A 27,478-nucleotide genomic window follows, 5' to 3' on the forward strand; every position below is an offset into this window, starting at 1 on the left:
CTGCTCATTGTTCAAATATTCATTCTCTTTTGGGCCCTGGAAAGATCCAAATGTAGGCTTGGAAAAACAGAATGGCGTTTCCTCTCTGACACCCAGTAAGTATAGACAGTCATACTGCTCCTGGGTTCCTTTTCTGTAAAGGTTGATTCAGACGGGTCCTTGTACCCGTGTGTACCCCGCTGCCTGCATTTTCTCCTCTGTCATCAACGATCTGACCCCACCTGTGCCAGCTCCTTGCCGTCTTCCGCTCAACGCTGTTTCCCACCACACTGGCCCCATCCGTCTCACTCATCAGGAGCAGTGCTACCTTCAAGGTCTTGACCTTGGCCTTCTAGTTGTGAGCTACTACTTCCTTGTCATCTGTCCTCCTCTTACCCACCGACTTGGGCAGCCCTCCACCCTCACGGGGCCCTCTCAGCACTCCTCGTGAACCTGGGTGGCTTCGTCCCAGCACATGACTGCCTGACTGATCTGGACTCTGGACCCATTTTTATGTCATCCTCTGCAAACCAGTGGACCTGACCTCTCCCTTGGCTTCTGTCCCTGTGCTGTTTTCCAAAGCTAGATCATGCTGAAGAGGGTGGTTAGAGATCTGGTCCACTGTTAATGGATATTTACTCCCTTTAGGTTTCTGCTTGCCTACCCTCCTCCTTAGGCTATGTGACTGGGTTTTTTGTTTTTTTTGTTTTCCTCCCTTCTTTTTTTTTTCTTTTTATTGCAGTATAGTTGATTTATAATGTTGTGTTAATTGCTGTACAGCAGAGTGACTCACTTATACATATATACATTCTTTTTCACATTCTTTTCCATTATGGTTTATCACAGGATATTGAATATAGTTCCCTGTGCTATACAGCAGGACCTTGTTGTTTATCCATCCTATATATACTAGTTTGCATCTGCTAATCCCAAACTCCCAATCCATCCCTCTCCCATTCTATTCTCTGTGTCTATGATTCTGTTTCATAGATAGGTTCATTCGTGTCATAATTTAGATTCCACATATAAGTGATATCATATGGTATTTGTCTTTCTGACCTACTTTACTTAGTATGATAATCTCTAGTTGCATACATGTTGCTGCAAATGGCATCATTTCTTTATTTTTTATGGCTGAATAGTAGTCTATTGTATATATGTACCACATCTTCTTTATCCATTCATCTGTTGATGGACATTTAGGTTGTTTCCATGTCATGGCTATTGTGAATAGTGCTGCTATGAACATAGGAGTGCATGTATCTTTTTTTGAACTATAGTTTTGTCTGGGTATATGCCCGGGGATTGCAGGATCATATGGTAATTCTGTTTTTAGTTTTCTGAGGAAATTCTCTACACTGTTTTCCACAGTGGCTGCACCAACTTACATTCCTACCAACAGTATAGGAGGGTTCCCTTTTCTCCACACCCTCTCCAGCATTTGTTATTTGTAGACCTTTTTCTTTTTTGTGAAGGTATTTTATTTAATTTTTTTGTGTTTAATTTTTAAAGTTTTATTTTATATTGGAGTATAGTTGATTAACGATGTTGTGTAGACTTTTTAATGATGACCATCCTGACTGGTGTGAGAATGTAGTTCATTGTAGTTTTGATTTGCATTTCTCTAATATTTAGTGATGTTGAGTATCTTTTCATATGCCTATTGGCCATCAGTATTTCTTCTTTGGAGAAATGTCTCTTTAGGTTTTCTGCCCATTTTGCGATTGGTATGTTTGTTCTTTTGTTGTTGAGTTGTATGAGCTGTTTGTATATTTTGGAAATTAAGCCCTTGTTGGTCGCATTATTTGCAAATATTTTCTCCCATGCTGTAGATTGTCTTTTTGTTTTGTTTATGGTTTCGTTTACTGTGCAAAAGCTTGTAAGTTTGATTAGGTCCCATTTGTTTATTTTTGTTTTTATTTCTATTGCCTTGGGAGACTGACCTAAGAAAACATTGGTATGGTTTATGTCAGAGAATGTTTTGCCTATGATCTTTTCTAGGAGGTTTATGGTGTCATATCTTACATTTAAGTCTTTAAGCCACTTTGAGTTTATTTTTTTGTGTGGTGAGAGGGTGTGTTCTAACTTCATTGATTAACATGTGGCTGTCCAATTTTCCCAACACTGCTTGCTGAAGAGACTTCTTCCCATTGTATATTCTTTCCTCCTTTGTTGAAGATCAATTGACTGTAGGTGTGTGGGTTTATTTCTGGGCTCTCTGTACTGTTCCATCGATCCATATGTCTGTTTCTGTGCCAGTACCACACTGTTTTGATTACTGTAGCTTCGTAGTATTATCTGAAGTCTGAGATGGTTATGCCCCCTGCTTTGTTCTTTTTCTTCAGGATTGCTTTGACAATTCTGGGTCTTTTATGGTTCCATGTGAATTTTAGGACTATTTGCTCTAGTTGTGTGAAAAATGTCATGGGTGATTTGATAGGGATCATGTTAAATCTGTAGATTGCTTTAGGTAATATGGCCATTTTAACAATATTAATTCTTCCAACCCAGGAGCATGGGATATCTTTCCATTTCTTTGAATCATCTTCAGTTTCCTTTATTAACGTTTTATAGTTCTCAGCATATAAGTCTTTCACCTCCTTGGTGAGGTTTATTCCTAAGTATTTTATTTGGGGGGTTGTGATTTTAAATGGTATTGATTTTTTTACATTCCCTTTCTGATACTTCATTGTTGGTGTGAAGAAATGCAACCAATTTCTGTATGTTAATCTTGTGTCCTGCTACCTTGCTGAAATTCATTTACCAGTTCTAGTAGTTTTAGTGTGGAGTCCTTAGGGTTTTTCTGTATATAGTATTATATCATCTAAATATAATGACAGTTTTACCTCTTCCCTTCCAATGTGGATACCTTTTATTTTTTTTTCTTATCTGATTACTGTGGCTAGGACTTCCAATACTATGTTGAATAGAAATGGTGACAGCGGGCATCCTTGTCTTGTTCTAGATTTGAGGGAAGGCTTTCAGCTTTTCACCATTGAGTATTGGCTGTGGATTTGTCATAAATAGCTTTTACTATTTAGAGATATGTCCCCTCTATACCCACTTTGGTAAGAGTTTTTATCATGAATGGATGTTGCATTTTTGTTAAGTGCCTTTTCTGCATCTATGGAGATGATCATGTGGTTTTTGTCTTTTCTTTTGTTTATGTGGTGTATCACGTTGATTTGCATATGTTGAACCATCCTTATGAATTTGGGATGAATCCCACTTGGTTTTGATGTATGATCTTTTTTATGTGTTGTTGGATTTGGTTTGCTAATATTTTGTTGAGAATTTTTGCACCTATACCATCAAAGATATTGGCCCGTAATTTTCTTCTTTGGTGGTGTCTTTGTCTGGTTTTGGTATCAGAGTGATGGGTGGCTTCATCGAATGTCCTTGGGAATGTTCCCTCCTCTTCAATTTTTTGGAAGAGTTTGAGAAGGATAGGTATAAGTTCTTGTTTGTATGTTTGGTAGAATTTGCCTGTGAAACTGTCTGGTTCTGGACTGTTGTTTGTAGGGAGTTTTTTTTTTTTTTTTGTAATTGAATTCTTTTTATTTTTTTAATTTTTTGCTTTATAACAAATTTAATTAGTTATACATATACATATGTTCCCATATCCCCTCCCTTTTGCGTCTCCCTCCTACCCTCCCTATCCCACCCCTCCAGGCGGTCACCAAGCACCGAGCTGATCTCCCTGTGCTATGCGGCTGCTTCCCACTAGCTATCTACCTTACGTTTGGTAGTGTATATATGTCCATGCCGCTCTTTTGCTTTGTCACAGCTTACCCTTCCCCCTCCCCATATCCTCAAGTCCATTCTCTAGTAGGTCTGTGTCTGTATTCCTGTCTTACCCCTATGTTCTTCATGACTTTTTTTTTTCTTAAATTCCATATATATGTGTCAGCATAGAGTATTTGTCTTTCTCTTTCTGACTTACTTCACTCTGTATGACAGACTCTAGGTCCATCCACCTCATTACAAATAGCTCAATTTCATTTCTTTTTATGGCTGAGTAATATTCCATGGTATATATGTGCCACATCTTCTTTACCTATTCATCCGATGATGGACACTTAGGTTGTTTCCATCTCCGGGCTATTGTAAATAGGGCTGCTATGAACATTTTGGTACATGTCTCTTTTTGAATTATGGTTTTCTCAGGGTATATGCCCAGTAGTGGGATTGCTGGGTCATATGGTAGTTCTATTTGTAGTTTTTTAAGGAACCTTGTAGGGAGTTTTTAAATTATAGATTCTATTTCAGTTCTATTGATTGGTCTGTTCAAATTATGTATTTCTTCTTAATTCAATTTTGGTGGGCTGTATGTTTATAGAAACTTGTCCATTTCTTCTAGGTTGTTGAATTTGTTGGCATATAAATGTTCTTAGTGTTCCCTTACGGTTTTTTGTATTCCTGTGGTATCAGTTGTTATGTCTCCTTTTTCATTTCTAATTTGTTTGAGTTCTCTCTCTTTTCTTCTTCGTGAGCTTGGCCGGAGGTTTATCAATCTTGTTTATCCTTTCAAAGAACCAGCTCTTGGTTTTATTAATTTTTTTATGTTGTTTTTTAAATCTCTATTTATTTCCCCTCTGATCTTTATTATTTCCTTCCTTCTGGTGACTAGATTTTGTTTTTTCTTCTTTTTCTAATTCTTTTAAGTGGTAGGTTAGGTTGTTTATTTGAGATTTTTCTTGTTTTTTTGAGGAAGGCCTGTATCTATGAAGTCCCCTATAAAGACTGCTTTTGCTGCATCCCATAGATTTTGTATGGTTGTGTTTTCATTGTCACTTGTCTCAAGGTATTTTTTAATTTCCTCTTTGATTTCATCATTGACCCATTGGTCTTTTAGTAGCATGTTGTTTAGTCTCCGTGTAATTTTTTTTTTCTCATTTCTTTTTCTGTGGCTAATTTCTAGTTTCATGCTGTTGTGTCAGAAAAGATGCTTGAGATAATTTCTGTACTCCTAAATTTGTTGAGGCTCATTTTGTGCACTAGTATGTGGGTCAATCCTAGAGAATGTTCCATGTGCACTTGAAAAGAATGTGTATTCTGGTTTTTTTGGAGGTAATGTCATGAAAATATCAATTAAGTCTAACTGTTCTATTGTATCATTTAGTATTTCTGTTGCCTTATTGAGTCTGTGTCTGGAAGATGTGTCCATTGATTTAAGTGGGGTGGTAAAGTCTCCCACTGTTGGCTTGGCCAAAAAGTTCGTTCAGGTTTTCCTGAAAGATGTTACAGAAAAACCCGAACGAACTTTTCGGCCAACCCAATATTGTATTTCTGTCAATTTTCTCCCTTTATGTCTATTAGTATTTGTTTTATGTATTTGGGTGCTCTTATATTAGGTGCATATATGTTGATGAGTATAAAATCCTTTTCTTGTATTGATCCTTTTATAATTATATAGTGTCCTTCTTTATCTTTCTTTATGGGCTTTGGTTTAAAGTCTGTTTTTGTTTTTTTGTTTTTTGTTTTTTTTTTGCGGTACGTGGGCCTCTCACTGTTGTGGCCTCTCCTGTTGCGGAGTACAGGCTCCGGACGCGCAGGCTCAGCGGCCACGGCTCACGGGCCCAGCCGCTCTGCGGCATGTGGGATCTTCCTGGACCAGGGCATGAACCCATGTCCCCTGCATTGGCAGGCGGACTCTCAACCACTGCGCCACCAGGGAAGCCCTGTTTTGTCTGATATTAGTATTGCAACCCCCACTTTCTTGTCACTTCCATTTGCATGAAATATCTTTTTCCATCTCTTCACTTTCAGTCTGTGTGTGTCCTTTGCCCTGAAGTGGGTCTCTTGTAGGCAGCGTATTGTAGGCTCTTGTTTGTTTTTTTTTTTTTTTTTTTGCTGTACGCGACCTCCCACTGTTGTGGCCTCTCCTGTTGTGGAGCACAGGCTCCGGATGCGCAGGCTCAGCGGCCATGGCTCACGGGCCTAGCTGCTCCGCGGCATGTGGGATCTTCCTGGACCAGGGCACGAACCCGTGTCCCCTGCATCGGCAGGTGGACTCTCAACCACTGCGCCACCAGGGAAGCCCTAGGGCAGTTTTTAGTATGGATGCCCGTGGCCTTTTTCTTCAGCATGTGCTGGTCGTTATCCCCTTGATGGGGGTGTGCAGATGCAGTGGCTGATGCCCAGTCCTGGGTTCTTGGTGGCGGCGGGCAGCTCAGGCACACCCCCAGAGCACACGATGGGCGTGATGGCATCTCACAGCCACTCCTGGAGTTTGGGCGGGCAGTGGTGGGGGCCCTGCAACCCCTCCTGGGGTCCAGGAGGGAGGTGGTGGTAGCCTGAAACCACTCCTGGTGTCGGGGGTAGGGGGGTGCTGCGACTGCTCCTGGAGGCCATGCAGGTAGTGTCCTGCCCTCTGCAAGCACATGCACAGAGAAAAAGGCTACAATGCAGATCCCACCCCTCCCCTCATGCACCCCTCAAACAATGGCGACTGGCCTCTAAGGTGGCCCAGGCTTCCCCTGCATACACCCCCAGCTGTGGTCACACTGGATTCCAGCCCCCCTGGTCCGTCTGCACAACATGCCAACCCCAGTCCTCTCCCCAGTTCTGATCTCTGAAGCCCGAGTTCCAGCACTGGCAGACTCGTGTGTCAGGCTGGGGAGTGCAGGGCGGCAGCACTGACTGACTGACTGTGCAGCCCTCTGTTTGCTTTGGCTGACGCCAACCAGCTGCTGTTTTCTCCTCTGAGGCTCAAGCTCTCCTTCTGTCCCAGCTCATCTCCCCACCGGTGAGGGGGCTTCCCAGGGTGCAGGAACCTTTCCTCTTTTTCACAGCTCCTTCCCAGTGACACAGGTTCTGTCCCATTCCTTTCTCACTTTCTTTTCTTTTTCTTTTCTTTTCCTTTTTCTTTTTTCTTTCTTCCTACCCAGTTTCGTGGAGATTTTCTTGCCCTTTCAGCAGTCTGAGGTCTTCTGCCAGTGTTCAGTAGATATTCTGTGAGAATCATTCCACATGTAGATATATTTTTGCTGTATTTGTGGGAGAAGGTAAGGTTCATGTCCTACTATTCTACCATCTTGATTGTGCTTTTTTTTTTTTTTTTTTTTTTTTTAATCATCCCATACACTGTGTCATTTCCTTTTCAACCTCTCTGGGGAAATCTGATGACCAGGGACACATGCAGCAGGTCATGCCTCTAGTTACCTTCATACAGATCTGTAGGTCATCTGCTCAGGTTATTATCCTCACTGCAGTCCAGGGAGCCCACAGCTTTGTGTGATGCTAGAGCAGCCTCAAAGGCAAAATGCAAATGAGAGAAAATCAGACCACAAACTAGAAACCAGAGTTAAAGTCTTTTTTTAACTTCTTTTTTCTTTTTTTAGAAGGGTACGTGTTTTTTTTGTTTGTTTATTTTTGGCTGCATTGAGTCTTTGTTGCTGCGTTCAGGCTTTCTTTAGTCGCAGCAAGCAGGGGCTACTCTTCGTTGCGGTGCACGGGCTTCTCATTGTGGTGGCTTCTCTTGTTGCGGAGCACAGGCTCTAGGCACGCAGGCTTCAGTAGTTGTGGCATGCGGGCTCAGTAGTTGTGGCTCGTGGGCTTAGTTGCTCCACGGCATGTGGGATCTTCCCGGATCAGGGATTGAACCTCTGTCCCCTACATTGGCAGGTGGATTCTCAACCACTGTGCCACCAGGGAAGCCTTTTTTTTTTTTTTTTTTTAGCTTCTTAGAACATTTGATTCATTAGTATTTAGAATGTATCCTAAAAGGTATGTATTGTTGTCAGGTAGCCAGGAAGGGAAAAACACTGAGTTTCTTTTTTTTCCTTTCAAAGATAGTGGGGGGACCAGAATTATTCACTTTTTCTCCTATGTTAACAAGACGTGCCTCTTTTCTTTCTTTCTTTCTTTTTTTTTTTTTTTTTTTTTTTGCGGTACGCGGGCCTCTCACTGTTGTGGCCTCTTCCGTTGTGGAGCACAGGCTCCGGACGGTCCTAGCTGCTCCGCAGCATGTGAGATCTTCCCGGACCAGGGCAAGAACCCGCGTCCCCTGCATCGGCAGGCGGACTCTCAACCACTGCGCCATCAGGGAAGCCCGTGCCTCTTTTCTTTAGGGCTGTGAATTCCACCTGTAACCAGACTCTCCATTTGTCATAGTTTGGTTTTCTATGTACATGGATTGCCTCTGCCCTTGGATATTCAAAAGCTAATCATAATATTGATTAAACTTTAAAATAGTGACTTTACGTTTTTAGAGCTTAACTGCGAGCAAAGGCACTCAGAGACCTCGTGGTTGGATCCCAACTGTGTATAGATTCGTGGACGGGTTCCAGAGTGAGCCTATGCTCATGTTCGTGCAGCTGGTTAGTGGTGGAGCCGGGGTGGAGGCCAGAGCCCCTCTCCTGGCTCCCTTCGCTCTGCCTCTTGTCCCTCAGGGCTCCTTCCTTTTTCCAGGGAGTTGGTGTTGGGATGGCTGCCCCTTCAGGCACAGTTTCCTCTCCTTCCATCCCACACTTCCGGGACCTGTGCTTTGGAGCTGACACTCATGGTTCGTTGTCTCCCGTAACTGCACAGATGTTCCACCTGGGTTTCTGCATAATCGGTATCTTCCCTGGCAGAACGTTTCAAGTGCTTTACCAGTTCTTACTGATTGCCTGGGACCCACCTCTAGTTCACGGCGCCTGACCCCGAAGGGCAGTAAGCGCGCGCAGGGATTTACTGAGTGGGAGGGATTATGTCCATTTTATGAGGGTCCCCAGCTGGTCCCTGTTCAGAAAGGACGCTGCTTTAAGGTGTGGAATGCCTCGTGTACAAGGCTGCAGCCCTGATTGTTAGAAGCAACACATTGGGAATGACGTAAATGTCCAAAGGAAGGCAAACTGGGGGGCAGAGAGGGCAGGGCGATCTGTTTCACTGTGTCCCTTTTGTCTCTTGTGAATGTAGCGCCATGTGTAAGTGTTGCGTACTGACAATAAAAACTGCTTTAAACATAATAACGACGGTCTTACGGAGTCTTAGGGGCCTGGTGTAGACAGATGGCCCTGCTCAGAAGTCCTGGGTGGTGGCGGAGCTGGTGGGGTGAGGGGTTTGAGATGCTAATGTACCTGCCTTGTGTTTTGTGGGGCTACAGGTGGAGTTCCCTGAAGCCCGGATCTATGAGGAGACCCTGAATATTTTGCTGTATGAGGCCCAGGATGGCCGGGGACCTGACAACGCACTCCTGGAGGCCACGGGTGGGGCGGCCGGACGCTCCCACCACCTGGACGAGGACGAGGAGCGGGAGCGGGAGCGGATCGAGCGCGTGCGGCGGATCCACATCAAGCGCCCGGACGACCGGGCCCACCTCCACCAGTGAGCGGGCAGGGGGCCCCCAACTGCACCCCGCCCGCCCTGCTCCTCCCCGCTGTGCACTGATTCCCTGAGAGCTCCCGGGCCTCCCGCTTCCCCCTGCGTCCGGAGAGACTGCCTAAAAAGCCAGATGACGATTTTGGTATTTCTCGACCAGGTGAATGGATTGTCTTTACCCAGGTGAACACACCCCTGCTATTGACCAAGCTGGGTCCAAGGTCTCTGCTTTCCTGAGAATCCAAGAAGCACTGGAGCCAGGCTTTCCTGGTTCTGGAGGAAGAGGATGAATGGGTGTGGTGTGTATGTGAGAACTTGTCTGCGGTATTTATTTCTGTGGGTGTTGATTGCCTCTTTGAGCTTCTTGGGTCACCTTCCCTCCAGGGTTCGGTTTGTCAACTCTGAGACGGGTCCTGTAGTCGGTGGTCAGCAGCGGTGTCTGCGAGCTCAGTGTTTCCACCCCAGCACCCTGGCCCCATTCCCGTGCCCGGCACAGGCTCCACGGCTTTGCGAACAGCCCATCCCGCCTCGGGCATCGATCCTAGAGCTTGTTGGTGAAGGACCACAGCTCGTGGCAGTGGAGATACCACCTGGGGGTTCCTGCCTCTCAGCCGCTGTTCCTAGTGTGGCTCTGGATGCCCAGCTCTGTTGAACGGGCAGGCCTGTCGCCCCTTCGGCTGGTCTGTGGGCTGGTGCTTGTTGGGACCCCACAGGGTCTGGCCGAGAGCAGAGCTGCCCCTTCCCCTGCCCTCCTTGTTGACCCACTCCATTCCAGGAAGGCTGCCTGGCCTGCTTACGGGCACAGCGCACAAACCACTGCCCGGTGGGCTCCATTCCTTCCTCCTTGGCCTTGTGCCCCATTAAGTAGGGCTTACTGCCCCCAGCGGATGCCCTGCCCTTTGTTCTGGTATCCAGACAGGACCACTGCTCACACCAGCAGCCTCAGGACGGCTCACCTGCTGTCAACGCAGCCGTCGCCTGGAGATCCCTTCCTGTCTCTCTGATTCTTACACAGTGTCGAGTGGCCATTGGTGAGCAGACGGAGAGGACGTGCAGATCCTTTTGGGTCCGGTCAGTGTGCGTGTTCATGTTTGTTTAAGGGACGTGTGCAAATGTGGATGAGGATGTGTGCCCATGGTGCCTGGGTGGCCCGCGCTGGAGCCCTGCTATCTGCACGGCGCTCGTGTGGGACGGACGTTCTCGGTTACCTACCTCCCCGTCTCCACGCCCGTGACGCACAGAGGGAGTGGTGACGAACGTGGGTGGTTGAGACTAGGCTGGTAGAGTAGTTGCAAGGAGATTCGGATGTGTGTAAGGTATGGATGGGTTTTGTCTGCTATTCAAGGGAAACGTTTCCATTTTATACCAAAGGTATTAATACGGGCAGCCTTTGATACAGTGTATTCGAACAAAACGAGTTTATATTTTGAAATGGTTTTTACAGCTTAGACTTCGTACATCCTGCCCTACTTGTGACAGTTGTATGCCTTTATTTTGTATCCAGCAGCAAAGCCTACAATAAAACTTTAAAACAATCATGACCCAACCTAAAAATCATGTATCGGGTAGATGCTTTTTAAACTGTTGTGTGGGAAACTTTCATATTAGGCCATTTGGACTTTATTTAAAGTGCTAAGGAGGGGAGGGGAGGGGAGGGGGCTTAAATAATGTTTTGTAAATATTTTATACTGTTTAAGTTTTAAACACCAACCCTGCTGTTTGGGTTGAACTTTTTTAGAAAGTTAAAGTGAATGTCAGTTCTGATGTTTTCTGTAGGAATGGAAAAGCCATCATGTAAGTTCTGTTTTTCAAATGTTTACGTGAAGAGTAACTAACTTTGTGGAACAGTCTGATTAGTTGGGGCTTGTACACCTTATGACCAAATGTTTCTGGCCGTCTCTCTACTTTCACATTTCCTTCAACTTTGCACTTGTAGTTTGGAGTCTTTGCTTCCCTGGGGTATGAACAAGTTCATGAAACATTCCATGGTGAGTGATACTGTTAGTTGCATACAGCCGTGAGCTGACCATGACAAAGTGTTGGCTGGTCCAGGCTCTGTTATCAAACATATTCTACAAAGAACTGATTTCTTATGTGAGCACTAAAGGGCAACAAAAGTCAATATTTGTATTTAAGAACCATCCAAGTAAAACAAACACTGGCCTAAGATTTGGTGAAGAGCGAAGTTTTATTTCACTGTAATAACTTACAATGGAAAAAGCAGAACAGCTTTGGGTCCCTCGTAATGAGGCTTTTTTTTCAAATAAGAAGTCATCTGATTGTGGTGACTGGGGGCCTTGCCTCTCCTTCGTCCTCCTGTAATGGCTTAGCAGGGGGGGTTGCTGTGCAGGTACCCTGGCCCTCCCTCTGGAATGTGTGTTCTCTAGGGCTCCACCCAGAGTCACTGTAACACGTCTGTGTCACCTTTCTGTCTCTTTGTGCCATGGAAAAAAACGCTATGAGCTTCAGAAGTAGTCACTGTGTGTTGTACAAGCATCTGTGGACATACGTAAAATAAAAGTTATATAACGCTTCTACTTAAATCTGTTTTTCTGGGTCTTTTCAGAAACACCCAGCACAGTCCAGCCACTGAACTGAAGTGCAGTTCACAGGAAAGAGAGCAGAGATCCCACCTTCTACTTCACCACCTAAAGGTTGCTGCTCAGGGTGGAAAAGATGAGTCATTTTTCCATAGTGTTTGAACTCAAACACTGGAAGGAAGTCTTGGGTGGAAATGCTGCTGGGCTTGTGAAACAGCAGTTGGCTGCTGTTGCCCCCGACTGCAGGTTTGGGGTGGGGAGAGCTACACCTCACCACGTGGAACCTAAAGCTGTGAAGGAATTGGGTATGTTTCTGAGTTCCATTTATTTAAAGCAGAATTCAGATTTTGCAGCTTTATGCTCTCAGACCACGTATAATACTTCATTGTGCCTCAGGGGCAGCATGACAAAGAGAATCTGTCATCCCCCCATACTGACACGTTCAAGTGCCCGTCAAGTGTAGGTCCTGTTGGGGATGTTTAAAATCACCCCCTTGGGTGACTTGGGGTTGGCTCCCTAAAGAGAACATGCAGTGTGACAGAACACCTGAGGGTTTGGCCTTTGGCATAAGATGCCACTCTGCTTCTTCAGGGACGATCCTTTTCCTAGAGCTGCTGGAACCTTTGCTTGAAGGTGTCGCTAGCTGGACCAAATTCAAGCTTCCTGGGTGCTTTCCTCAGTTGCAGCAGAAATGGCGATGGGAGAGATCAGACGTCATCCTCCATCAGGACTTCATGCGGACCGACACCTGGGGAAGGTACACGCTGAGGTTTAGAGGTCTCCTCTCACTCAGGAGGCGGCAGTTAGCGGTGCAGCCGCCGGCATGGCTGAGGGGGATGTGGACAAGCCGCGAGCGGCCAAGCCCCGTCCCCCGCACCGTCTCCTGCCCCACCTCCCGTGAGACAAGCCATGTCCAGAAGTGGGCTCACTGAGGCCTCTCAGCTTCAGCCTGAGCCAGCCAGGGAGGAATGGGGGTAAGTTTACAGCATGTAAACTGAAAAGTCACCTTATACTTTACATTAAAACTCATGCTTCAGTATTTTAACTTGTCCCCAAAGGAGTTAACGGTATCCGGGGGCAATTACATGTACTCTTTGTCCACAAAACAATTTCATCGTTAAATGTGTATGAGACAGTCCATGTTGTCAGACCATTTTTTAGTTTGTATATATATACCAGGTATTCATAATTTGCTACAAACTACGTTTTAAAGATTCATCCCCCTCAGCTTTCAGTTTGTCATTTGCCAGCAGAATTGGATCAGACTTGCTAGGGAGGGCAAAAGCACCGAGCACTCAGGCTCGACTTCTTAAGATGCGCCTGGTTCCCAAACCTCTCCTCCTCAGTCCTGGGATCCTTGTTTTCCAGAGCCCAGGCCTCATCCCCAGCCAGTTACGTCATGGTGTCGGGGAGCGGGTCGGGGGAGACACACACACTGGTATTTTTCGAAGCTCGCCAGGAGTTTCCCCCGTGGAGACTCACTTGAGAACCACATGATAGGGCACAAGGCCTTTGACACCCAGTGAAGAGTTGGGCTTTGACATTTAATATTGTGAAAAGTTTAATGTCAACTTCTGGTTCACTGACAAATGTGAGTAAACTGTTTTCATCCAGTTTTGAATGTACACCTCTAGTACCCATTCCTTCCTATTTTTCAACGTAGAATCAGGGACAGAGGGAGAAATAAACTAGATTCTGATTCTGGTCAATCGACAGGAGGACTGAAATAGGGAGAATTTTAACCTATAGTCTTATTTGAAACTGCTTACACCTCCCCCTTCCCAGACACGGCCACTCACCACTGTTAACTGTCCGTTTTTATCTTTATAGATTTGTTCTTCTGGTCCGGTGTCAAAAACTATTGTGCCTTCTTTTCCAGGACTAATATAAAACTGTAAACTTAAAATACACAAAGTGATAAATTACTGGCATACTCTATTTTTTCCTTCAGCTTTGGGTCTGCAAAAGAAATTCACTTGTGGTGCTTACTAGTTTCAAGATCAAATTCCTGTTTCATTACAGAGTTTTATTGTCTATTTGAGTAATCGAAAGAAAACCGTTTCTGCAACTGGGAAAATGGCCATGCCTTCCTGTAGTTATTTTCAAATCAGTTTAGCACAGTTCTTCCACAGGCATCAACAGCAGAGGTGTGGTTGGCACCTGCTCTCGCCCAGGGGAGGGGGGGTCCCCCTTTCACTGGGTGACAAATTCCCTTAGGACCATAAGCACCTCCTTTGAAAACTAGATGGTGAAACCACTGTTTATTCCCTTGGGTGAATAAGTGATCACTGACTTCATTTCTGTGGAGCCCAAGTCCTAGGGGGTGAGGAGGGAAGAAAGCTGGTGATCGGAGGGGGCAAGGGTACCCCACCCCTTGCGGGTAGGCAGTTCTTACTTTGCGGGGAGGGGCAGGCCTGGGTGAAACGATTAACATTTGCGTCTTCCTTGATCTGTTAATAGACACTTAACATTGAATGACTTCCTAAGTACAGACGCAACCACCTACCTTCCCTGAACAACATTTACAATGTTCTCCTTCTTAACCAGCATGACGAGTTTAGTAACTGCCTCAAATATGTGTTTGCACTGTAAGACGGCATCCCCCTGCGACAGAGAGGAGAGAACACGGCCGGTTCAGTGGTAGCGGCTTCAAAGAAGAACATCACTGAGGTTTCACTGGGGGCAGCTAAAGATTTTGGCAGTGTTTCCCTCTGTAGCAGCCCTGTAGCTGTGTTACCTTTTGCTTGTGTTCTGGCGAAACGTGAATGACTAAGATTCCGTCACTGAAGCTGCTGGTAGAGACACCTTAGGACAGATCCAAAGTTAGAGGCCAGGAACTGGACAACTTGACATTAATATAGAAAAAAGGCGTGCCTTGGGGGGTCCCCAACCCCAGGCTTTTTCCCTCCTAGCTGGGCCAAGTGGGGTGGCCCTGCAGTCAGCACCTGTGCTCGGAATAAAAAGCTGGTCCCTGTTAAAGGTGCCTAGTGTCCAACCCGGATGCCGGAGTGAGATGCCGTTGGCGTTTATGCTAGAATAAGAGGCACAGCCCGGGCGGCCCTGGGTTTTGTGGGCACTCTTCACTCTTTCAATGAAAGGCTGCTTCATTGCTGGTGTGCCCGGGAGCTGAGTCAACCCAGTGAATTTTCTGAAGATTGCCTGCTTCTTACCTTTGAGCGCAGGGTACTCTATTTTCTGCTTGATTTTGGCAAGTTCCACCACGTAAGCTGCTTTCTCAGTGAGAATGAGTTGCCTCTGCCGTGTCTTGAAGCCTTTCCTGTCATATTTAATGACCGGGATGCCGTACTGCAAGGAGGTGACCGTCACTACGAGGCGACGCTTGCTTCGCGGGGGAGGGCGGCCGCGTACCGAGTGCCTTGTTACTCGGCCTCTGGAAACGTTGCTTCGAGCGCCCGAACGGAGAGGGGCTCAAACGGATTTTGCATAAATGAGTTTTCCCTGAACCCTGGCTCTCTGCGTGAAAGGCTGTGATTCCTGGCTCTGCCTATGGCGTTGACCTTCTGAGGTATTCAAGGCCACAGCCACTTGCCTCACGGGGCTGCTCTGAAAGGTCAGCAGAGATGAAGATGCTCTGCAGGCGTTAAGAGCCCTGACAGCCAGAGGGTAATCCAACCTAGTCACAGGTGTCTAGTCCCCAGGGACCGAAGTGACCGAGCAGCCACTGGAGCCAGTCACCAGCTGCTGCATGCCAGGCCTGTGCCCTTCACACCATCAACCCCTCTGTCCTCCCCGTTCACAGAAGGATGGAGGCACCGAAGGCGTAAGTCACCTGCCCAGGATCACAAGTCACCTGCCCAGGATCACACAGCTAAGTTATGAAACCCACGTTGGCGCCCAGGCACACTGCTTCTGATGGGATGTTTAATGATTAAGTGTATGCCTGCGTTTCTCTCAACTTCATAGAAAGCCAAACACAGTTCCTGGGTGACAGATGAGGACCATAAGAACAGCCACAGGTACCTAACAGTCACGTTATCATGATCCCTGTCATCTTAACACCCAGAGCATCACAGCTGAGAGCCCGGCCCACGCACACGCACCCCTGCCTTTAAATAGTGCTTCCAGACCCCCTTCACGTAGAAGACAGACCCTGTTCTCAGACCCCACGGGGGAATCCTGTCTCAGGCAAGGACCCACATTTCCTTACCTGGATTTTATCACTGCTGATGAGTTGAAGCACTTTGGGATTAATGTCTCCTTCATCTAAGGAAGCAACCAGAACACAGCGAATCATCACTAAATACCACCCCAGTGCACAAGCCACTGGCATCTGCTGGTTTTCTGTCCCTCTGTGACCAAGAGCTCAACCTGGGAGATAGCTGTCAGGAAATGTGGATCAAGCATCTTCCTTTGACTTTTTTCTTAAATAGGGGAAGTGAGCACATAGATGAAAAAAGGGACTTACCTATTCGGCTGTTGGCAAAGGGTTGATTTAAGCTTTCTGCATAGCCTTCTTTCTTTCCCCTGAATATTTCACTTGTAATCGCCTTTTGCTGCATCTGGTAATACATAATTAAAAGTACAAAATGGTAGCCATGAGGCTTTTGGGGACCTAAGGAGGTCCACACTAGTGCTTGCTTCCCTGAATAAGTAAGGCTCCTCAGGAGCCTTGTCATACTTCTGCATAGGAGTCAGAACACATAGAAGTCAAACACATTTGGCTTTGGCCAAAATGCTCCAAAAATTCTACTGATTAGAGTCTGAAGTTGACACTTATGCTTGTCTATGCTTGCACTGACTTCCTGGAAGTGGAATTTTCAGAGTTGCCAGTTTCTTCTAGGTCAGAGATCCCAAACTGCAGCCCGTGGGCCAAATCCAGTAAAAAAAATTTTTTGGAGCGCAGCCATGCCATTCATTTACAGGTTGTCTCTGGCAGCTTGTGTGTACCAGGGCAGAATAATTTCAACAGAGATGGTGTGGCCGGCAAAGCCTAGAATATTACCCTCTAGCTCTTTACAGAAAAAGTCTGCCGACCAGCAAATGAACATAAACAGAACTATGCCACCAGCAGAGAAGGGGCCCTGCATGCTTTACAGTTCTGAGGTCGTCTAGATGGTGTTCCCATGGTAACAAAAGAGCGATGCTACTTTTAACAGCTGCCAGTTAACAAGGGCTCTGTGCTAAGTGGTCTCCATGCATTTTATCCTCAAAGCATGTATGAGGCATGAGCCTTGTGTGACCCTTGGCTTACAGGTGAGATGGTGGGTGAGGACTGCTGACCCTCCAGGGGCCAGCACCCACCCCTCCAGCATCTTGCCACCTGCCCGCAACGCCACGTCCCTACCAGGGCTTTCCTCTCGGCTGTGATCCCTTGGCAGTACTTCCGGACCAGGTTCCTCACGCACATTTTCCTGAGCAGATTCGATGCCTGCGTGGAGAACACTCTTCTTTTCCACCTGCCTCCCTCACCCGCCCCCGCTTTAGGCTTCAGCTGCCAAAACAGAAGCTTTGAAAGCACAGCTGAATTCAGTTTGAGGTAAAGGACAGCCTTAATATTTTCTAGTCAAAGAAAGCAGCTCATCTTCCAGTCTTGGACTCACTGTTCGCTACTGCTAAACAAGTGGTTCCTAGTTTTGTTTTTTTCTTGTGGTACGCGGGCCTCTCACTGTTGTGGTCTCTCCCATTGCGGAGCACAGGCTCCAGACGCGCAGGCTCAGCGGCCATGGGTCACGGACCCAGCCACTCTGCGGCATGTGGGATCTTCCCGGACCAGGGCACGAACCCGTGTCCCCTGCATTGGCAGGCGGACTCTCAACCACTGCGCCACCAGGGAAGCCCTGTTCCTAATCCTGAATGAGTTTTGAGTCACCTGAGTTGCTGGCCAGGAGGTTCCTAGAGACGCCGATTCAATGGGCCCGGGTTGGGGCCCAGGAATCTTAGTCACCCCCACTCTGTGCTCCAGACACAGAGGGTCCCCAGAGCATCTTCTGAGAAACACTGTTCTAGGCAACAGTCCCTAAACCCATCTGAAATGTTACATCAAGGACAGAAACCATTCAAGAGTGCTCTGTGTAAACAGACCTCCACGGGCTTTGTAATTCTAGAGAGGATATACGAACTGTGAAGAGTTAAATTCCTTGGGCATCGCTCTTGCAGGGAAGTGGTTTGTCCGCTGAGGCAGCCCTTTCAAGGAAAGGGAAGCAGCACCAAAAAGTACACAAGTAAAGCTCCATCCGTGCCCACGTCATTTGCAACGTGAGTTCTAGAACAGTCCTTACATTTTCCAAGAGGCCAGGAGGCCTCAGCCAGCTCTTGTCCAAGACGTTCTTTGGGACATGATACCGAAGGTTCAAGATGTAATTCTTCCGCACGTACACAATGAACTCCTCATTGTCAGGACAGAGGGGCTTGTTGCGATTGATGAATCCCTTTATGAACCTAAGCGGGAGAGAGTTTTGTTCGTTTTCTATTGCTTCACTTCCCATTTCTTCACTGAAACTTGGGTTCTGTCCCCCACTGGTTTGATTCAACGGTGGCCAAAACAGTGGAGATGATTTTGTTCGCCAAGTAGGGCCACAGGCCAAATCTGGCCCAAAGATATGTTCTATTTCACCCACACCATTTTTTTTTGTTTTGTTTTGAGTGACTTGAATTCATTGCCAACAACAACAAACTGGGAAGTATTACATGAAAGCCAGATTTCCAGCTTTCCTTGAAAAAAACAAGACCTGCCAACACTGGCCTGGCCGCAGTCTGCTAAAGTGGAGTAGTGACTGCCCCTCTTAGGTGGACTGAGCTTTCCAGTTTGCCGCAGTCCCTACCCTACCTTATTGCCTTATCCCAGCTCATGAGACTTGCTGTCCCTGCCTGGCCTCAGAAGGCATTCGACTTTGTGACTTTTGAACTAGGCTAAGAGAAACCACAAACGTTCTGAGTTGTGATCCCTGTCAAATTAGGGAGCTCAGAGGAAGGAGATGGAACAGAATTCCTAAGGGTTGACATCCTGCAGGGAAGATTACTTTTCTGCCCAAAGCCAAAACCTCCAAGTCCATGACCACCCTCTGCAGCACAATAGCACTTAGAGACCTTTCCTCCCTACTGGACCCAACTGAGAACTTACTTTCTTATAATCTGCACAGCCCACTTTCTCCTTTTGGCCTCCTTCCGAGCCAGGGCTCCACGCCAGTGGGCTTCAAGTTTAATGGCTGAAAGAGTTCACTGCTGGCATTAGAAGGTGAGCACAATCACTTAAATACAAAAGCCTTTTCCAGAATTATTCATCCACTCCACAAACACCTGGATGCCCAGCACAGCACTCCGCTAGCCCTCGAGATGGAAAGTGGGATGAGAGTCATCAGTCTCTACCTGGACGTGCCCAGACGGACAACTGAACCAGAGTGACAGAGGAGCAGAGGGTGCTGGGAAGCATCAAGGGAAGCTCCAAAATTATGCAAGGGGGTCAGTTTTCTGAGGTCTATTTGAGGGACCGGAGTGGCACTTGACGGCACAGATAAGTCTCGCCACTGCATTTGCTTTGTCTCACCCCGCGTTTAGTTTTAGTTGTCTACGTTAAAAAATGGGGATACATAAATTGGGACACAAAAATCAGATTTCTGGCTTGTGTCCCAAATTGTAAATGCTTTTCAGGTTGTTTTTCCAGTTAATTCAGATATTTAAAATGCTTTTATTTTATTCCTCATGGCCACATTGTTACAAAAACAAACAACTGGAAACAACCCAAATGTCCATCAACGGAACAGCTAAATTATGGTACGCTCATATAGCACACAGGGGTCAGGAAACTGTGGCCCTCGGGCTGGCCACCTGTGTCTGTAAGTAAAGTTTTATTGCAATAGAAATGTCGCAGAAGAAAAATACAAACAGCATAATATTATGGAGTTCAAAACATTCCAGCCTACAAGTATATTATTTAGTGATGCATCCATAGATGATAAAATTATAAAGAAAAACAAGGAAATAATGCAAAGTTCAGAAGAGTAGTGTGTGTGTTGGGGGGTGCTGAGAAGTGATTGGGGAGGGACAAAGTGCAGGGGCTCCAAGTGCACTCATGGTGTTAGTAACCTTTAAAAAAATTATTCTTTAAACATGCATGGACTTCTCTGGTGGCACAGTGGTTAAGAATCCGCCTGCCAGTGGAAGGGACATGGGTTCGAGCCCTGGTCCGGGAAGATCCCACATGCCGCAGAGCAACTAAGCCCGTACGCCACAACTACTGAGCCTGCGCTCTAGAGCCCGCGAGCCACAACTACTGAAGCCCGCATGCCTAGAGCCTGTGCTCTGCAACAAGAGAAGCCACCGCAATGAGAAGCCCGCGCACTGCAATGAAGACCCAACTCAGCCAAAAATAAATTTAAAAAACACATGCATATGTTGTGGATCAAATAAAACGTGTGGAACAAGTAAAGGCTACATTGTTATATAGAGTAAAAATGAGGCCCCAGAACCAGACCCCGAGAATGCCCGACACCGAGGTTTCAAGGCCAGGCAGGCAAAAAGGATGCTCAAAGGAGCCTGTGGGTCTAGGTGCCACGTGGATAAGAGGGAAACTGGGGGCCATGGCAAACCTGAGAGGTCCTGTTCAGTTCTTACCTGCTTGTCTTTTTCTCACGTATGCTCTCCTTTCCAGGCAGCCTTTGTACATGGCTTGGATTCTCGCAACTTAAAAGAAAACAAAAACTTTTGGTGAAATGGCTTTCAGTTGCGCAGCTTGGTAGGTGTGACCTTCAGAGGAGGTGTCGGCAGTGGCCCTAGGGGCGTGCAGGGTAGAGGTGACAGGAAGCCACGGGATACGATAGGACAGAAACGAGAGTGGGCGGGCTACATTCAGCCTGAGCGCCAGAGCTGGCCAGTAACTGGGGCTCCCTTTCTTCCTCTTGCCTTCCCCCAGCTAAGGAACAGAACCACCGTCTGGAGGGCTTGCTGGCCCCTGGTTCTAGGCATTGTATTTCATCCTCCCACCCAACCCTGCAAGGCAGGCAGGCAGGCAGGCATCAGCACATTTCACAAAGGGGATCACAGACCCAGCCGGTGAAGACCCTTGCCAGGTGCGAGGCAACCACGCAGCTATGAAGCAGGAGTGTGAACCCAGGGCTGTGGAACCACACACAGGCCCTGTAGCTCCTCCATTCACAGCGTGCCCCCTCCACCCAGTGACTGGGGTCCCCCCACAGACCAAGCTCCTCGAGGGTCCCGCACACCAGCAGCATCACATCCCCTGGGAGCTGGGGAGAAATGTTAACCCAGGCTCCCACATTCAGCACCTGCCCATGAACCTGATCTGGGTGATCAGTGTCCGCTGCCGGAGGGGTCAAAAACAGACCACCAAGCACAGTGGTTACGAGCCCATGCCCTGAAGCCAGACAGACACACACTCAAACCCCCGGTCTGCTGCTGTTGGACCTCAACTTCCCCACAGGTAAAGTGGAGATAATAATAGCAGTCGTCCACAGGTTTGTTCCGAGAATACGATGAGATCCTGAATACAGCAAAGCACTGAGGTGACTCAGGCAGAGCTGGTCTCAGCTGGCCAGGTGAGACCTCAGAGGGGAAGCCCCTACCCCCTGGTCGTTTTGATTTGTGATTTCTTGCATTTTCCTCCCGTCTAAGTTTTCTCAGTTACCATATTCACAACAGACACCCCGGCTGTGGGCTTCACAGCTACGCCTTCCGACATCAAGACACTTACACAAATGAAGTCTTAAAAAAACCTTGGGCTTCCCTGGTGGCGCAGTGGTTGAGAGTCCACCTGCTGATGCAGGGGACACGGGTTCGTGCCCCGGTCCGGGAAGATCCCACATGCCGTGGAGCGGCTGGGCCCGTGAGCCATGGCCGCTGAGCCTGCGCGTCCAGAGCCTGTGCTCCACAACGCGAGAGGCCACAACAGTGAGAGGCCCGCGTACCGCAAAAAAACAAAAAAAAAAAACCTTCATTTAAGGGGGATGGACTCCATCGGTTTAGGTCCTGGTGTGGCACAACAAAGTTGGATCCAAACTAAAAATGAGGCAGAACTGCAGTGTTTAAGTTTCCAGGTGCATCCATGACAGCCCTCCAAACATAAGGGATAAATTCACCTGTGTCTCATAATCCTGTTGCCTTGTTCTGGGTTAAGGCATAAATTCACCTGTATCTTATAATCCTGTTACCTTGTTCTGGGTTTCCAAAGCCGTGCTTCTAACATTATATCAAACGCTCATGTTTAAGATGTTTCCCAAGCTAAGCTTGTTCATATCACATTCTGTTAAAATCAGGGCAGGAAAAAAAAAACATACCTAATTGATGTTTACTAAATTCAAAGGCATCTTCAGTAGCAAACAAAGTTCTGGGGAAGCGAATGAATATTTTGGATCTAGAAGTGAAAAAAATGTTTTAATTATTAACTGGTCATCACCATCTGTAGTGGATTCAATAGTGTCCTCCCCCTGCCCCCAAAGTCACATCCACTTAGATCCTCAGAATGTGATTCTTATTTGGAAATACGGTCTTTGCAGATGTCATCAAGGTAAAGATTGAGATAAAATCACACTAAATCCAATGAGAGTGTTCTTATAAGAGAGAGGGAAAGACACACAGACGCAGGGGAGAAGGCCACGTAAAGACAGGCAGAGATACTGCCACAAGCCAAGGGATGTCAGGAGCCACTGGAAGCAGCAAGGAAGCATCCTCCCAGAGAGACATCAGAGGGAGCACGGCCCTGCCAACACCCGGATTTTGGCCTTCTGGCCTCCAGAAATGTGAGAAAATAAATTTCTGTTGTTTTAAGCCAACCAGTCTGTAGTTAATTCATTAGGCAGCCCTAGGAAGTTAATTCACCTTCCTAACCCAAAGTGACTTCCCTGGGCTTTAAAAAGTGATGACAGAGAATATGGGTCTAAGTTTAGGAGAAGATCCCATCAGCCAGCAAAGATAAATTATAAATATTGAGCTCATATTGCCTGCCCTCTCAGGCTCCCCGGCAACCCACCCTTTGAGGGAAACTTCCCAGGCCAGCCACTGGGGGACAGCAGTGCATCGTGCCACGTGAACCCATCAGAGGTTTTATACCGGGGACAGATAACACCTCTGACCTCCATGACCCACCTTCCACTGGATGTGCTAAGCCCTATTCCTCAGAGATCTGGCTTGGAAAAGTGACTGCTCCTTGGAGCAGGGCCCAGAATAGAAGGATAAAGGATGGAATGGGGCCAGGGTGGTCATAGAGGGCCATGTACAAGTTGGCAGGGAAAGCCCACTGACAGATTCAAAGGCAGAGATCCCTGACGCTGGAATCTCTGCGGCCTGGGAGTAGATCCTCTTCATGCGTGGGCCCTGTTCTTCGCAATCAAATGAACGCTGACCAAAATGTCTAAGAGAACAGATGAAAATTATCCTGGTTCACCCCACTGAGTTCTGCCTTGACGCTTGCAATGTGTACGAAAAGTCCTCCTGCTCACGGACGACAACTCTACAGTGATGATACCTAGAGTTCTAGAACACCACTTTCTGGGAGATGCTAGAGGAGCTTTCTCGTCGCAGAAGTCCTGCTGTTCCCTCTGAGAAGTCATGCATACATTTTGAACAATGAAAGAATGTAGGCATAGAGAGATTAGGGAATTTGTGCTGACACCCTCCTCATTTTGCGCACAAAGAAGCTCATCCTAGTCTCCAGTGCAGGTTTAGAACCCAGGGCTCCTTTATACTTAATCTCCTCCAATAGGCAGCTATGTAGTTTTTCTAACCATTTAGCGCTTGTGATACGGTGCTTTATAATAAGAAATATGTATTTGGTCTTTGTCCCGTTCCAGTGTCACAGCTCCCAAAACCCTTGTAATTTCCTAAGTGATTACAGCAGTGGGGCATCTTTTGCTATGATCTTTTGGTTTTTGTTCCTGAAATAGCTTCAAAGTGATAAAGGGGAAATGGGTGTCTTTTTAAAACTTCTTTTCCATTATGGTTTATTATAGGATATGGAATATAGCTCCCTGTGCTATTATGGTAGGACCGTGTTGTTTATATGTATAGTAGTTTGTATCTGCTAATCCCAAATTCCCAATTTATCCCTCCCCACCCCCTTTCTCCAGGTGTCTTTTATTATTTATAACAAACCCCTTTCAACCACACCACACCTGAGTTTACGCTAACAGCTGATGTTTGGAAAGCCCCTAGATAATGGGAACTGGTTGCCAGGGAAACCAACCTTGAGATTAGAGGGTTGGAACTTTCAGCCCCACTCCTGGGGAGGGGAGAGGGGCGTGAGGTTGAATGAATGACCACTGGCCAATGAATTTATCTATCATGCTTGTGCCTCTATAAAACCCCCAAAAGGCATGATTTGGAGATCTGGGTGCACCTGGAGAGAGCATGGGCCCTCCACACCCCCTCCCACATACCTTGCCCTGTGTATCTCTTCTACCTGGCTGTTCCCAAGTTATATCCTTTTGTAATAAACTGGTAATCCAGTAAGTATTTTCCTGATTCTTTGAGCTACTCTAGAAAAAATCAAACCCAAGGAGGGGTCATGGGGACCTCCAATTTATAGCTGATTGGTCAGAAACACAGGTAACAAACTGGACTTGTGATTGGTCTCTGAAGGGAGGTTGGACAGTCTTGGGAGACTGAGCCCTTAACCTGCGGGATCTGACACCATCTCCAGGTAGACTGTCAGAAGTGAGTTTAATTGTAGGACACCCAGCTGGTGTTAGAAGTGTGATGGATTGTTTTGAGTGTGAGGGAAATGTTGAGAGTAGAGACACACAGGAGAGTTTTTTCTTTACAGAGATGCATTTAAATTGAGTGAATGCGAGTATCTGCTTATAAATCTATGTAAACTCCTGAAGAATGAATCTCCAGGCTCAAGATGGATACAGATCGATTAGAAAAACATTTTGACAGCGATTTCCAGGATACTCACCTCCCTAACTTGTACTCCTCGGGTTCGTAGCCAATGTACTTGATCAGTCGCTCTACGCCCTCTGCTGGAGGCCCGTGCCAGTGCGGCCAGGTGTCTGGGCACAAGGACTTGTACCTAGGGAGGGGAGAGGCATGTTTAGGAAGCCGCAGACCTTACACTAACTAGCTCCCCTAGAGGTCAGCTTCACTCCGCTGGGCACGCCAACCACTCAGAGTAACAGAGTAGACTCATCACACCCACTTCCTAGAATTCAACGATATATACTCAGCAATAAAGAAACAAGAGGAACTGTTTCAACAGGGTGGGAGGTTTGGCCTGTCTTCATAGAACAATGACCTCATCAGACACTCTACCCAAGAAACTCAATTCTGCTCCTAGATGTATACACAAGAGACATGAAAACATATGTCCACACAAAAGCTTATACGTGAATATTCGGAGCATCATTATTTATAATTGACAAAAGGTGGAAACAACCCAAATGTCCATCAACAGACAAAGGAATGTATAAACACGCTTGATAATTGATGAGGGATTTTTCAAGGGTAATTTTGGACCCAAGGTTGACTTAAGAACCTGATTTCAGTATAAAATGCAACTCCCTTCTAATATGTGGTCGCGATAAAGATAACCATGATGTCTGTAATATAATGAAAAAAGTGAATGCAGAATTCAGAAGTGCCTGTGGACTAAGGCTTCAAGCGATACAACTGGAGCCATGGGACTAGAACCGCACTGCTTGGGTTGGAGCCCAGCTCAGGAGCTGGACAAGTCACTTCACCTCCTCACTTTGCAGCATAAACAATGAATGATAGGACCTTCCTTGTGGGGTCGTCACGAGGTTGAAATGAGATACCCCTGGAAAGTATTTGGCACAGTCTGAGACTTCAAAAAATGTTAGCTACGGTATTCCTATTACACTTCCTTCCCTTAATATCATTATATGGTTTGTATTATTTTAAAATCAAATGTCAAACCATTAAGAACATGTTTATTTTCCTGGAATTATACTTTATGAGAAAATCCATTAAGGACATTGTAATGAACTGAATGTTTGTGCCCTCCCACCCCCAAATTCATATGTTGAAGAATCCTAACCCCCAATGTGATGGCATTAGGAGATGGGGCCTTTGGGGGGTGATTAGGTCAGGAGAGTGGATCCCTAACCCTTGGGATTTGTTCCCTTATAAAAGAGACCCCAGAGAGCTCCCTTGCCCTCTTTCTACCATGTGGGGATGTGATGAGAAGAAAGCAGGGTGCAATCCACAAGAGGGCTCTCACCAGAACCTGACCGTGCTGGCTCCCTGATCTTGGATTTCTAGCCTCCAGAACTGTGAGAAATAAACTTCTGTTGTTTATGAGGCACCCAGTTTATGGTACTTTGTCATAGCAGCCTGAACTAAGGCATTATGTGTCACATGTTCTTCCCTGATTACTTCCCTCTGTTACTGCCACACACAAAGGTACAGACACATGCCAACCCCAGGGAACGCAGAGCAACACCAGGCCCTGCTCCCTCCTGTCTGCTGCAGGCCCATCACTAGCACACACCATCAAAGCTGTCTAAACATGGGCTAGACAGACACAGAGGAGATGGGGAGATGCTTTAAATGCCTGCAGGGTAGAGGGACTCATAACGTCTGTCCTGTTTAACTCTGAGATGCAGTCGCTCCCTGGTCAAGGGAAGCAGTGCCAGGGAGGGTGCACACATTCGGACATCTCCAGCCCATTCCCATGGGCCTCTCCTGCCTTCCCCTGGGCCACTGTCCTGCAACAATGCCAGCCTCCTAGCTGGTCCTCAAGCTGCCCACTTCCCACCTCCAGGCTCTCCTGCCCAGACAGCTGCCTCCAGTTATCCCCATGGCTCCCTTCCTTACTTGGAGAGGCCCTCCTGGACCACTCTTTCCCCAACCCGGATTCATTTTCCTTCAAAGAATGTACGCCCCACCTGACCTCCTATATCTCCTTGTTATCGCCTGTAGAAAGTACACTCCATATGGGCAGGGGTGGGGTCTGTCTTGTTCACTGCTGTTAGCCAGCACCTTGGACAGTGCTGGTACAAAGCAGGGGCTCACTAGTATTTACAGAAAGAATAAACAAGCCCGACAGCAGCAAAGTAGGAAAAAACACAGGAAGACTGGAACGGCAAATGCCTGTGTGTTTTGGTGCCTGGGTGGGCAGTGGCTGCTGCTTCCATCTTCACTAGACTTCAGATTCAGAAAAATGGATGAGATAAGGGTGGATGACGAGTCGCTGATGAACAAAACTGGTATGTCAAGGAGGTTCCCCCCACCTAACCCTTACCCACCACCACCAAAAAAAAAAAAAAAAACCCTGGCAAAATGACTGGCAGATCCTCAAACAAACACTGAGTTACCATCTGACCCAGAAATCTACTCCTAGGTATGTGCCCAAAGAAATGAAAGCATATGATCACACTCAAACTTATACTTGAGTGCTCCCAGCAGCATTATTCAGAATAGCCAAATAATGGAAACAACCCAAATGCCCATCAACAGAGGAATGGATAAATAAAATGTTGTCCACACAATTGAGTATCATTCAGCCATAAAAAGGAATGAAGTGCTGACATATGCTATAACAGAGATGAACATTAAAAGCATCATGCTGGGCTTCCCTGGTGGCGCAGTGGTTGAGAGTCCGCCTGCCGATGCAGGGGACACGGGTTCGTGCCCCGGTCCGGGAAGATCCCACATGCCGCGGAGCAGCTGGGCCTGTGAGCCATGGCCGCTGGGCCTGTGCGTCCGGAGCCTGTGCTCCGCAACGG

At 46.8% G+C, this 27,478-nt stretch overlaps 2 protein-coding genes across 4 annotated transcripts in view; one reads left to right on the top strand and one right to left on the bottom strand.

Moving 5' to 3' along the window:
* The window catches only part of KCTD10 (potassium channel tetramerization domain containing 10), a 32,881-nt gene extending 21,056 nt beyond the window's left edge, over positions 1-11,825 (top strand). For both annotated transcript variants that reach the window (XM_081252002.1, XM_081252001.1), the window contains exon 7: positions 9,068-11,825. In XM_081252002.1, coding sequence (XP_081108128.1) covers positions 9,068-9,292 — 225 coding nt within the window. In that variant the 3' untranslated portion in view covers positions 9,293-11,825. The remainder of the gene's footprint in view (positions 1-9,067) is intronic.
* Positions 11,548-27,478, bottom strand: part of MYO1H (myosin IH) — a gene marked incomplete at its 5' end in the record, with an annotated part of 46,627 nt that continues 30,696 nt past the window's right edge. The window contains 13 exons of one of the 2 annotated variants that reach the window (XM_081251987.1): positions 11,548-12,570; positions 13,622-13,721; positions 14,329-14,426; positions 14,560-14,627; positions 14,993-15,128; positions 15,991-16,046; positions 16,249-16,342; positions 17,128-17,211; positions 18,062-18,221; positions 18,904-18,988; positions 20,394-20,462; positions 22,073-22,149; positions 24,691-24,804. In XM_081251987.1, coding sequence (XP_081108113.1) covers positions 12,547-12,570; positions 13,622-13,721; positions 14,329-14,426; positions 14,560-14,627; positions 14,993-15,128; positions 15,991-16,046; positions 16,249-16,342; positions 17,128-17,211; positions 18,062-18,221; positions 18,904-18,988; positions 20,394-20,462; positions 22,073-22,149; positions 24,691-24,804 — 1,165 coding nt within the window. In that variant the 3' untranslated portion in view covers positions 11,548-12,546. Of the gene's footprint in view, positions 13,722-14,328; positions 14,427-14,559; positions 14,628-14,992; positions 15,129-15,990; positions 16,047-16,248; positions 16,343-17,127; positions 17,212-18,061; positions 18,222-18,903; positions 18,989-20,393; positions 20,463-22,072; positions 22,150-24,690; positions 24,805-27,478 lie in introns of both variants that reach the window. The other variant, XM_081251988.1, reaches the window with a different exon arrangement.

Source organism: Mesoplodon bidens (assembly GCF_964165515.1).
Source record: "Mesoplodon bidens genome assembly, chromosome: 13".
In the NCBI taxonomy this organism is placed as follows: Eukaryota; Metazoa; Chordata; class Mammalia; order Artiodactyla; family Ziphiidae; genus Mesoplodon; species Mesoplodon bidens.